This window comes from Camelus dromedarius, chromosome 3 (genome assembly GCF_036321535.1).
Source record: "Camelus dromedarius isolate mCamDro1 chromosome 3, mCamDro1.pat, whole genome shotgun sequence".
Classification (NCBI taxonomy): domain Eukaryota; kingdom Metazoa; phylum Chordata; class Mammalia; order Artiodactyla; family Camelidae; genus Camelus; species Camelus dromedarius.
Genome location: NC_087438.1, coordinates 44,502,299 through 44,515,343, shown reverse-complemented (window position 1 = coordinate 44,515,343; position 13,045 = coordinate 44,502,299). Strand labels below are relative to the sequence as shown.

Sequence of the window (13,045 nt, the reverse complement as noted above, 5' to 3'; positions counted from 1 at the left end):
TGTACTGAGGGACATACTGAAATAAGTGATACAACACTGAACCCTGAGCAGATTGCGGCAGAACAATGACGCATTGTTTAAGACGGCGCTTTGCCTGGTAGCCCTCCACCAGCCGCCGCCGCCCGTCATACAACAGAAGGTGGGGGACAGAAGACTTGGTCAAACAGCCTGCAAATAGTTTTCTTTAGACTGCAATTAGAAGTACTGAATCCTCTGAAGAAAAGACATGAGGGTTACATTTTAAACCTTCACTGTCCAGTTGTAAATGGTTAATCACAGTCTGGCTTCTGTGCCCAAGCTTACCCATAATGTGATCGTAACACAAGTATTAACACTGCTAACATTTGAGACCCGTCATGTGCCAGGTACTATTTTAAGTTGGCTTTTTGTGGTAACACTATAAAAACTCGCAGAATAAATAAAATGGTAAGTTAAGTGGCTCTTTGATAAGAATGTCAGTGGACAGACTTTAGCGGGGGTCCTCTCATGTTTTCTATTAATAGTTCTCCTTGTTTTTGTATCTTATTCCCAAATATCTTAGGTCACCTAATGTGTTTTATCAATGAATCTGTTTTGTGTGTGACAACCAGGACTAGATATATTACTTTGTAACAATGTTGTTTTAATTAGAATTTACTTGGCAGTAAACATACAGGATTACTATTTATGTGTTCAGAATAATATTGCAATGGCCCAAAATCACTTCTATTTAAAAAATAAGAAATCACGTATTGTGAGGAATTTTCCTCTTTCCTTAAGGAGTAAATGCTTACTGTAAAATAAGCTTTTAATAAAATTCTCCAAGAAGAAAAAGTAACTTCGAACTTGTGGATGGGATGGAGGAAAATGCTAACTACCATTACTTTAACTCTACTTTAAAAAATAAATCCCAAAATTTTCATGAGAAGAAAAAAATGAATTTTGGTTTAAAGATTCATAGTCAATTTTGAAGTCATAAAATATCCTGAAAGAAACTTTTTTAGGGATAATCATTCAGTATATTCAGAATCTTTATTATTTTGAAACTAGCAATAGCGAATTCCAGGGTTGAATTCCAGAGACTGTTTATATGCCTTTTCATCCTGCAGTTGCAGATGAGGCGATAAAATCTGAGAAACTAAGCAGCTTGCTCAAGCTTATACAGCTACCTAATGACAACAGCAGGACTAGAACTTAGATCTAAATCAAATCTCTCTACATTACTGAATGATTCCCAAATATCCATCATAATTTATTACCAATGTGTAAAATTATAAGGCATCACAATGCACTGATTTATATATTTGCATCACCATCATTAAAAGATATTGAGAAAACCTATTCCTGTACCACACAACCCTACCACCAATGCAAAAGTAACTTGTACAGACTGGCTAACCTAGGCTGAGCCAAAGGTTAAAGCAGAAACGTAACGGTTCACTAGAAAACGTAATTCTATTAAGAATCATGGTTAAAAATAAAAGTCCACATTATTTAAAAAAAAAATGCAGAAATACATGCTATTAACATATAAACAAATATTTATGCTATGTGCCAAGCTGTAAATGTAGAGAGTGCTGGCGTTGGAATAATGACCACTTTTAATGATTATAGAAAAGAAGGGGCCAGGCAAGAATCACCAAGGAATATGAAATCTAAAGGAAATTTTTGATGAGGAGAAACACGTTTGCATGGCCTGAAATTATCTTCCCACCAAATGCTTATTGACTGCAAGAGGAAATTTCTGACTACAGTAGAGAAATTAGTCAACACCTCAACTGGGTGAAAAAAATTAGCATCACAATGAGGAGCAGATGGACATCATGTGCATGCAGATGGCATGACCTAGAAGGACACAGCATCACCAACGTCACACGCTGGTCTGAAATACAAAACCTGAAGCTCACCATGAGGAATGACACACATCACATACATGTAATAGGAGAAATATTCCATTAAAAAATGGGGGAGAGGGAGTGTCACATAGCCTGCAAAAATGTCAGTGTCATAAAAGGCAAAGAAAGGCTGTGGAAAGTTTCCAGATTAAAGGACAATTAAATGCAATACATGACCGTAGACTGGATTCTATACTGGAGGAGGGAAAATGCTAGAGAGGACGTTATTGGGCCAATTGATAAAACTGAAATACAGATGGCAGAATTGCTTAAAAGGCGTAAGTTGAATGAACTGATTACTGTGATAAGAAAAAGCCATGATATATACAGCCTCCTCTCAAAGAGTTAAAAAAAATTGTGTGTGTGTGTGTGTGTATGTTTATATGTGTGTGCAGACACACATATCTAAACATACATATATAAAGAGAGAGGGAGAAAGCAAATGGTTAATAGTTGAACCCAGGCAAAGGATCAACTGGGATTGTCTATATTTGTCTTATTCTTGCAATTTTCCTCTAAGTGGGAAATTATTTTCAAATAGGGAGTAAAAAAAAAAAAAAAAAAAGATTAAAAACACTTCCATTTTTAAAAAATTTGTTTTGTTTTGGCCCAGGAAGGTAATTGGGTTTATTTATTTATTTAATGTTGGTACTGGGGATTGAACCCAAAACCTCATGACACTTTCAGTTTTTGGTTTTTTTGAGGAAATAGTTGAGACAGAGTCAAGTTTACAGAAATATTCCAACTCAGGTTGGGAGGATTTGGAAAAAATTAGCACACTGAAAGTAAGAGATTTCACACTGCCAAATCTGGGTTAAATGTTAAATGTGAGTTTAAGTTCAAACCTAGTTCAACTCAATAAACTGAGAACAGTCTCAACGTTGGTGGCGAGATGGAGCAAACCCGCCCCACCACAGACTGAGCCCGAGGACACACTCACCAGGTTGGCCGTCAGCGAGGGTGCCGACTGGCCCAGGGCCTGGCTGCGCATGCGCACGAGGTTGGACGTCTCCGCAGAGGCAGGCCAGGCTGGCCCCGCCGCAGGGTTGGGAAGCAGGTACCTCCCTGTTGGGGTGAAGAGACGACAGTGTGAGTAGCAGGCACAGTGGTAGTACTTCTGTAACATTCTGGCCATTCATCTTCCATACCACTTCAGCCACAGAGCACAATTACACTGACTTACAGTAACCAGAAGCAAACTGATTTAATTAAGTTGGGAGATTTAGTAGCAAGTTCTGACCCCTACTTTACACATAAACCCACGCAAACCTCTTCATCTCTAGCCTCTGTAGCTTTTGGTCTGCACAGGACAGAGGGTCTTCTGACTACTGCCTATTCCTCGGGAATGTGCTGAGAATATATGCAAATACACAGAGCTTTCTCAGCATGGTAGAAATAAGCATGAGCATTTGCAAATGAACTTTTAAACCATCTAATATGGAAAGTGATCTAGCAATCAACTAGAAAAGTGTCTACAAAGATCATGACCAACAAAAAGAAGAGTTGGAAACGTTTCAAGGTGAAATGGGGCTTATGCCTCTTTGCCTCTTTGTCACATCTTCTCTCTCTGAAGCACTGGTGTTCATCCAATTGTGTCTACAAGACAGATATGGTATCCATTTGCATAAACCAGGACATTAATGTCAGTGTAGGTTCACGGAGCAGTTTACATCAACCTTGAACTCTCATATATATGTGTATGTCTTTAGAAGTCAAACAGCTGAACCAACTCACACTGTATTATTTTTCTTTAGTACATGGGCTAGGTTAGTTATCAACACACAAAATATAAGGCTTTGTGACTAGAAAGTTAAGATGGACAGGAGTATTCACATAGTCATGAAGCTTGGTAAAAGCAGAGCCCACATTTAAGTTTTATGTCCTTTGCTGCAATACTAGCACAATGAATGGTCATAGTAGGTGCTCACTAAATATTTGTTCAATGATGAAAGAAAAACTGGGTTCTTCTTTCCCAAAATGTAATAGGGAAGAACAAATCTGACTCCATATTGATCTGTTCCTTTGATTCTTACCCTGTGCTCTGTTTGCTATACTTAGTCATGCTGGTTCTGCACCTTTTGTAAAAGAAAGTCACCTATAGCCTGAAATACATAGGATAGCCTATTCTCAAGGCTCTGACCTTTAAGGGTATTAACACTTTTCCATTCATATAAAGATAAAAAGTTACAGAATAGAAAATAACATTTGTCTTGTTGGAGGTTTACAGGGACATCATGACCTTACGTGGGTGGATAGCTGCAAGAACAAAGGATTCTGACACCAAGAAGTTGGCAACAACCAACCCCACTCCCTCCCCTTTTTAGTATGAAAGGAGCCTGAATACAGTTATGGTGAAGATGGTTCTCCAGGATATTAACCTGCCATCTTCTTGGTCTGCTGGCTTTCCAAATAAAGTCATTATTCCTTGCCCAAATACCTCATCTTCCTGTTTATTGACCTGTCATGCAGTGAGCAGAGCGAGTTTAGACTCAATAACAAAAAACACATAAGGACAATGAAAAGATGGCAATCAACCCAAAGAATCTCATCTAAAGGCTGCACATGGGGGGACTCCAGCTTCACACCTCCTGGAATTGTGAGAGATTGCAGCATGTGTTGGTGGTGGTCTCACAGCAGAGGTAACATCTGTACCTTGGATTTTCCCCAGTAGATCTGTTCCTTGTACAAAAGCCTCCTCTCTTTCCTCAGGCATGTACTTTACAAGCACCCATTGGTAAATAACTATTGAAATATGTTAACTAGTGTGAAAATTCATATTTTATGGTAAAGAAAATTTAAACATAAAAAATCTTCTCCACCCTTTGGTCTCCTCACTCCTCTCTACTGTGCATTGTGTATCTGCATTATGCATCGACCAAACCTCCCCATGGGCAGAAATACCTGCTCAGGCATAAAGAGCAACGTTCTCGTAGAATCAACAAGACAACTCCTTAAACGTAACATTCCTTCTTAATCTAGTAAGGGGCTTTGATGACTCATGACCCACTACTCACTTTGTACTAACAGATTTGGATTGTGCAATCTATCTACATCATTTAATGCACAGCCTTCTGTCTCAAAAACCTGTATTACTGCTCTTTGACCACTTAGTGGAATAGTTCTCAGAGCTTTCTGAGAGTCTATTCCTGGGTTACAATCTTCAATTTGGTGCAAGTAAAATTTTCCATCTGTTTCTGGATCAACTGATTAATTTTTTACTATTAGTGCACAGGGTAGCTAGAAGCACTATCCAAGCTCAGGAGCTAGGGGCAGCTCCTATGAGTTGTCCATGTTAAGAAGTCTAATGCTTAAATCCAAGTGCTTTCAAAAATGTATATTTTAATTGCAAAAAAAAAAAAAAAAGATCACTTTTAAAATCGCATTACAAGAATACTTAGGAATAAACCTGACCAAGGAGGTGAAAGACTTATATGCAGAAAATTATAAAACATTGATTAAGGAAATTAAAGATGATTTAAAGAAATGGAAAGACATCCCATGCTCTTGGATTGAAATAATTAATATTGTTAAAACAGCCACACTATCCAAATCAATCTACAGATTTAATGTGATTCCTATCAAATTACCCAGGACATTTTTCACAGAACTAGAACAAATAATACTAAAATTTATATGGAATCACAAAAGACCCAGAATTGTCTAAGCAATACTGAAGAAAAAGAACGAAGCTGGAGGAATAATCCTCTCAGATGTCAGACAATACTACAGAGCTACAGTAATCCAAACAGCATGGTACTGGCACAAAAACAGACACATGGCTCAATGGAACAGAATAGAGAGCCCAGAAATAAGTCCACAGACCTATGGTCAATTAACCTTCAACAAAGGAGGCAAGAATATACAAATGGAGAAAAGATAGCCTCTTGAACAAGTGGTGTTGGAAAAGCTGGACAGATGCATGTAAATCAGTGAAGTCAGAACACTCCCTCACACCATACACAAAAATAAACTCAAAATGGCTTAAAGACTTAAACATAAGACAAGACACTAGAAACCTCCTAGAAAAAAATAGGCAAAACATTCCCTGACATAAATCTTAGCAATGTTCTCATAAGGCAGTCTACCAAGGCAATAGAAATAAAAGCAAAGATAAACAATGGGCCCTAATTTAACTTATAACCTTTGCACAGCAAAGGAAATTATAAACAAAACAAAAGGACAACCTACAGACCTACAGAATGGGAGAAAATATTTGCAAATGATGCTACTGACAAGGGCTTAATTTTCAGAATATACAAACAGCTCATACAACTTAATAACAAACAAACAAAAAATCCAATCCAAAAATGGGCAGAAGACAAACAAGTAATTCTGCAATGAAGACATACAAATGGTCAATAGGCACATGAAAAAATGCTCAATATCATGAATTATCAGAGAATTGCAAATCAAAACTCACACCAGTCAGAACGGCTATCATTAAAAAGTCCACAAAGGATAAATGCTGGAGAGGGTGTGGAGAAAACGGAACCCTCCTACACTGTTGATGGGAATGTAGTCTGGTGCAACCACTATGGAAAATAGTACAGAGAGTCCTCAAAAGACTAAAAATAGACTTCCCATATGATCCAGCAATCCCATTCCTGGGCATGTATCTGGAAGGAACTCTAACTGGAAAAAATATATGCACCCCAATGTTCATAGCAGCACTATGTATAATAGCCAAGACATGGAAGCAACAGAAATGTCCATCGATAGATGAATGGATAAAGAAGCTGTGGTATATTTATACTATGAAATACTACTCAGCCATAAAAACGAATAAAATAATGCCATTTGCACCAACATGGGTGGACCTGGAGATTGTCATACTAAGTGAAGTAAGCCAGAAAGAGAAAGAAAAATACCATATGATAACGCTTATATGTGGAATCTAAGAAAAAAAAAAAAAGAAGAAGAAAGAAAGAAAAAAGAGGACACTGATGAATACATCCACAAAACAGAAATAGACTCAAAGACATAGTAAAGAATCTTATGGTTACCAAAGGAAAGGGGGTGGGAAGGGGTAAATTTGGGAGTTTGAGATTTGTACATGTTAACCACTATATATAAAAATAGATAAAAACCAGATTTCTTCTGTATAGCATAGGGAACTATATTCAATATCTTGTAATAACTTTTAATGAAAAAGAATATGAAAACAAATATATGTGTATACACACACACACACACACACACACACACACACACACGACTGGGATATTATGCTGTATGCCAGAAATTGACACATTGTAACAGACTATACTCAGTAAGAAAAACAAAACAAAACAAAACAAAACAAGAACTAAAAATAGAGTTACCATATGATCCAGCAATTCCACTCCTGGGTATATATCCAGAGGAAACTCTAATTTGAAAAGATACATGTATCCCAATGTTCACAGCAACACTTATAGCCAAGACATGGAAGCAATCTAAATGCCCATCTGTCCATCAATAGATGATTGGATAAAAAGTTGTTTTTTATATGTATTTATGTGTAATAAACACACACACACACACACACACGAATACTACTCAGGCACAAAAAAGAATAAAATGCCATTTGTAGCAACATGGATGGACATGGAGATTGTCATACTAAGTGAAGTAAGTCGGAAAAAGAGAGAGAGAAAAAAATTATCACTTTTATGTGCAATCTAAAAAAAAGACATAAATGAACTTACTTACAAAATAGACTGACAGGCATAGAAAACAAACTTATGGTTACCAGGGGGAAAGGGTGAGGGACAGAAAGATAAATTGGGAGTTCGGAATTTGTAGATGCTACTATATATAAAATAGATAAACAAGTTTAAACTGTATAGCAGAGGGAACTCTATTCGATATCTTGTAATAGCCTATAATGAAAAGGAATATATATATGTATATGTATAACTCAATCACTATGCTATACACGAGAAATTAATACAACATTGTAAACCAACTACACTTCAATAAAAGAAAAAAAAAAGAAACTTAAAAAAATATGAAACACAGTTACCCAACATATGTGGGATTATAAGGTGACAAGAAATAAAATTTTGTTAAGCCACTGGAAAACATAATTAAATTAGGAAGCATTTATATACATATATAATGAAATGTTTATAATCCTGCCATGAGTTAGATTTTTCCATGTCATTATTGCATGAGTCTTATCCTTAGGAATCACACGAATGTTATAAATTGGATGGTCTGTTAGCACAACACATGGATGTTTTATTCCTGCCTAGACCCCCATTAGTGTTAATAGGGAAAAGAGGACAACAGATGGACTTAAGGCAGCCATTAGAAGGCTCTAACACTGTGCCATAGTTGGTCGTGATTACATCAAACTTTATACAAATTTGCTTTCTGATGACTACCAAGAGCCTCTAAAAAGTGTGTTGCTGTTGCATTCATGCATCATTTGCTGCCTACAGTTTAAGAAAATTAGCATCTGTCAACTGCATTATTCAGCTGCACAGGGTGGAAATGAATGGATAATGCCATTCCCAATTTGTTGTCTGAGAGGTGAGCTTGCCTAGCAATCTGGCAGTGAGATTTTTATACTGAATCAAGCTTGTTGTTACACCTGAAACTCTGACCCGCTCTGTGTTCTTTGGAAACACATTTCCAAAATTCCAATATGCTTATTAAATCATTTCTTAGGTATTGTCTACTGACATAACTAGAATTTAGAGGTAATAAATACAGGTCCATCTTACAGCTGAAATCTGTTAGCCAGAGTGATAGGAGAACTTCTCAGGCTCCAACCACAGAGGTAGGGGTTATCTAAATTTTACTGGTTACTATTACTGTTTTGGTCATAGATTCTTTACTTAACAGAGTGAGTAGGAAGATCTGCAGCCTTTTAAGGTTATAGGTAAAAATAAGCAGATTACTAAACCTGGACTCAGGCTATGCCTTGGTTCTATCTAGACTACATATGGTCTCTTTCCTGCAATGTATTTTCCTTTATTTCCATCCTGAATTCCAAAAAACAAGAAGACTTCCATAAATGCATGTCTTCAAACATAATATACCTGCTTCCAAAGCACCCCAAAGCTTGAAGTATCCCTCTGAAGCAGGAAAATATCAGGTCAGCAATAATTTCAGCAGAACAGCTATGTAAAGAATTAAATATAGCCTCTGGAGACCTACTTTGTCGTCAGAGAGTTATAGTACCTGACTAGATTTAAAAGCTTGCAGTGCCAAAGTTCCATAACACCTGAACTGCAACAGAGATTTAGCAGTCAGTCCACGGTCTCACATTTTGGGTGATTTCTCTTGGATTACAAACAGGACATCAAAGGGAAAATAAGACCCAGGAACTACATGACCAAGCAGTCTTTAGAAGTGGCTTCTGGTGCTCAGTTTACATGAGAACTCTGGAAAAGTTTGTTTATTCCTTTAAGGTACCCACCTAGCAGAAGGTGGCCCGCGTGTTGCTCCTAAGGGTTGTGGTGAGGCAGGGGAGCCACAGAAGGGAGGGTAGGAGAATGGGGCAGAGGCAAGGGGCTGGGGACAAAAAGGACAATGGGGAGCTGGCACTGTGCTGATGCTATGAGCGGGCAGATGGGGCTACACGCTCACATCACTCATCCGATAGCTTTCCCTTTGGGCCTCCAGGCTGCCGCTGTCCTGAGCATCTACTGAAGCTCTCAGAGTAGCCCCCGGAAAGCTCCCATCTACCACTAAAGTGGGAAGAGGGCCATTCCCACCACTTTTCCCTCCCCACTGCCTACTAAAACCTCCCTCACTTAATTCCACGTTTGGGTGTCTACACAAGAGAACTGAAAGCAGGGACTCAAAACAGGTATTTGTACCCATGTTCATAGCAGCATTATGGAAAACAAACTTATGGTTACCAGGGAGGGAAGCGGTGGGAAGGGATAAATTGGGAGTTTGAGATTTGCAGATACTAACTAGTATATATAAAATAGATAAACAACAAGTTTATACTGTATAGCACAGGGAACTATAGTCAATATCTTATAGTAACTTATGGTTAAAAAGAATATGAAAATGAATATATATATGTTCATGTATAACTGAAATATTGTGCTGTACACCAGAAATTGACACAACATTGTAGACTGACTATACTTCAATTGATATATATATATATATATATATATATATATATATATAAAACAATAGCCTAAAGGTGAAAACAACACTAATGTCCATTGATGGATGAATGGATAAACAAAATGTGGTGTATACAAACAATGGTGTAGGACTCAGCCTTTCAAAGGAAGGAAACTGACACATGCTACACATGTGTGAACACGTGCTACACATGGATGAACCCTGAAGACAGGCTAAATGAAATAAGCCAGACACAAACGGACACATTTATATGACTCCACTTATATGAGGTTCCTGGAATAGTCAGGTTCATTGAGACAGCAAGTGTAACAGTGGTTACTGGGGGGCTGGGGGGAAGTGGGGGAATGAGGCATTATTGTTTAATGGTTAGAGTTTCAGTTTGAGGTGGTGAAAAAGTTCTTGAGGTGGATAATGGGGATTGTCGCACAACAATATGAAAGTGCTAAATGCCACTGAATTGTATAATTAAAAATGATTAAAACAGAAAATTTTGTTATGGATATTTTAACACATACACAGGTACACACACACACACACACACAATTACCCTCCCTTGCTTAGCCAAAACCACTGCACCTTCCACAGGAAAAAATGAGGGAGTTCCTTTTATTGTCCAAAAGAAGGTATCCACAGTGAACTACAACAGCACCTACTTTCACAAGTTACGCTTAAATTATACTTCAGCCCTGAGTCATTTGTGAGTCAGAGGAACTGAGTTTTTCAAGAACCCTCAAACTTTTGGAATGGAGAAAGCCTGAAGACCGTGCTAAGTCACTGGCTGGATCTGGGCAGAATCCATGAGTCAGCAGCCATCACCCTAACCTGTACTCCATCATTGAGCTTTTTCTCTCGCACACCCCACCGCTCAGCCCTCAACAACAGGTGCCACATCACAGGGACTGCCATGCTCACGGGCTGCGAGCACCTCCCTTTGCTCATCTCAGCTGTGCTGCTATGACGCAGAGACATGTTCCTTTCACCTTCTCTCTCACACGGGTGGCTGATTTCCAATTTCCTGTCCCCACTGCCAAAGAATAACTATACTTAGACAGGATTGACAGTACAGCTAAATCATTCTTCTTAATGGCATAAATAAATATAATTTGAGAAACCAACAGACTTGTGACCAGGGACTACTGAAGTTCACTGACTCCAGTATTGAGCTGCTATTCTAGCCTTAAAAAAATGGGAAAAAAAAAAGTGGTGCATGTTGACTCACACAAGTAAAGTCCAATGCATAGGCTTGACCCCAAGTCCTTGAAGACATCACTGTCTACTAGCTAGGGATCTCCCCCCATTGACAGGAAACTGAGAGCTGAATGGAGAGAGGATGCGTGTCTTTGAGGAGATGGGCTGTCACTACGAGCATGGTGACGCCAGTGGGATATCAAGGTCTGAATCAGAGTAATCGCCCAATGCAGCAGTCTCCAAATTTATGTTTTGCTACTAGCCTCAAATCCACCAGAGAGGCCCAAATTCACTTCTTAGACTATTATCATCAGCATTCTGTATTTAACACAGAATGGCGAGACAATACTACCAACCACAACACTAGCAACCACAAGGACCTAGTGACAAAGTTAGGGGGATGCTTTAAAGGGAAGCTTGTAGCCAGCAGATAGCAGATGGTAAGAGTTTAGGGCAAGCCTAGACTGACTGGGTCCATGAGAAGCAGTTCAAGGAGTCTTGCGAGCCCATTTCATACTATGAGCCAGGGACTATGGGAAGATGACACACGCCTGCCTACAACACAGGAATCAAAGCCCGTGAACAAACCTCAGGTTATGCAGAGCATCTCAAGCTGCGGCTGCCACTGTCAGCTGCAGCTTTACATCAAAAGTAACTTTCAGAGTGGACAATGCGACCAGATGACTCAAAGGTACAGCGGCCTTTTCACCCTCTGTCACAGACAGCCACCCTGTTACTCTTGCCACTGTATGACAGAAGGACAGAAACGCCAACACACAGTCTGTGTTTAAATGGAGACAGTTCAACTCTACACTCCCAGAGAAATCTATGTGGCCTTTCCTCTCTTTTCCCTTAACTTGTTCTTAAAGAAGAAATATTCTTCTTATCTAGCAAGATTACCAAATTCTAATAAAGGGAGGTATGAGGATCATCTGAGTTGATACATGATACAGAGCTTAGTAAGCTTCAATGTTTCTGTTATTTTAAGTATTCACACTGCTGCCTTTCGGCGTGCCAACCCCCAGAAAATTCTCCCATTGTGCAATGAGACTCAGCCCTGGCCAGCAACTCCCGGATGCAGCTAGACCACCAAGGGAGTCTCCGTTCAGTTGGTGACTGTCTGGATTTAAAATTTTTATCCAAAGATACATAATGGTTTGGCTCTAAGCTCTCTGTACAGACCAAAGGCTAATGTGACAACTTAACATTGATTTTTAAAGAAGTATGAAATAGAGCTACTCTAATGAGCATATGATAACAAGAATCTGACGCTAAGCAGCACTGCGGGAAATGTCCTGAGGGCACCCAGGAGCTGGGTGGGGATGCTGTCTAAGCGATGCTGGGCATAGGTCAGAGTTAATATCTGCAATCTGGCCTCCCTCCATCCTCGTATTGAAATATAATTCAGCAGAATGAATTGCCAGACATGTCTAACCCCCCTGGGAAATGACAGATATTGATGAATGCTGTTGGGAAGATATATGGAAGGAAACAGCAAATAAATAGAACCATTTTTTCTCAGAGTCATTTTGTAAATGTGTGGAGCAGCTGTTAAACTACTTGTCAGCTCCTCATCCTCTCTTCCTTTCTCCTTCCTCACCCCCATCTGCATTCTCTACGCCTTTCTATAACCTCCCCGAGGACCAGTATCTTGCCCTCTTCAAAATGATAAAGGAGTAAGAGCCATCTCCTCCTCCCTCGTCATACTCTGACTGCTCAAGCCACTTATGCCAATCCTTTCCAAAACTGCATTCCATCCAAACACGTTTGCTGCCATCTCTGGATCCTGGAAAGACAGGTGACCCTTGAACAACATAGATTTGAACTGCACAGGTCCACTTACTCACGGATTTTTTTCAGTAGTAAATACTGCAGTACTACACCAT

The 13,045-nt window shown here is 39.0% G+C and overlaps 1 protein-coding gene across 4 annotated transcripts in view; it reads right to left on the bottom strand.

Annotated features, from left to right (window-relative positions):
• MAST4 (microtubule associated serine/threonine kinase family member 4) overlaps positions 1 to 13,045 on the bottom strand; it is a 514,314-nt gene that overhangs the window by 340,677 nt on the left and 160,592 nt on the right. For all 4 annotated transcript variants that reach the window (XM_064481100.1, XM_064481104.1, XM_064481102.1 and 1 more), the window contains exon 3: positions 2,815 to 2,939. In XM_064481100.1, coding sequence (XP_064337170.1) covers positions 2,815 to 2,939 — 125 coding nt within the window. The remainder of the gene's footprint in view (positions 1 to 2,814; positions 2,940 to 13,045) is intronic.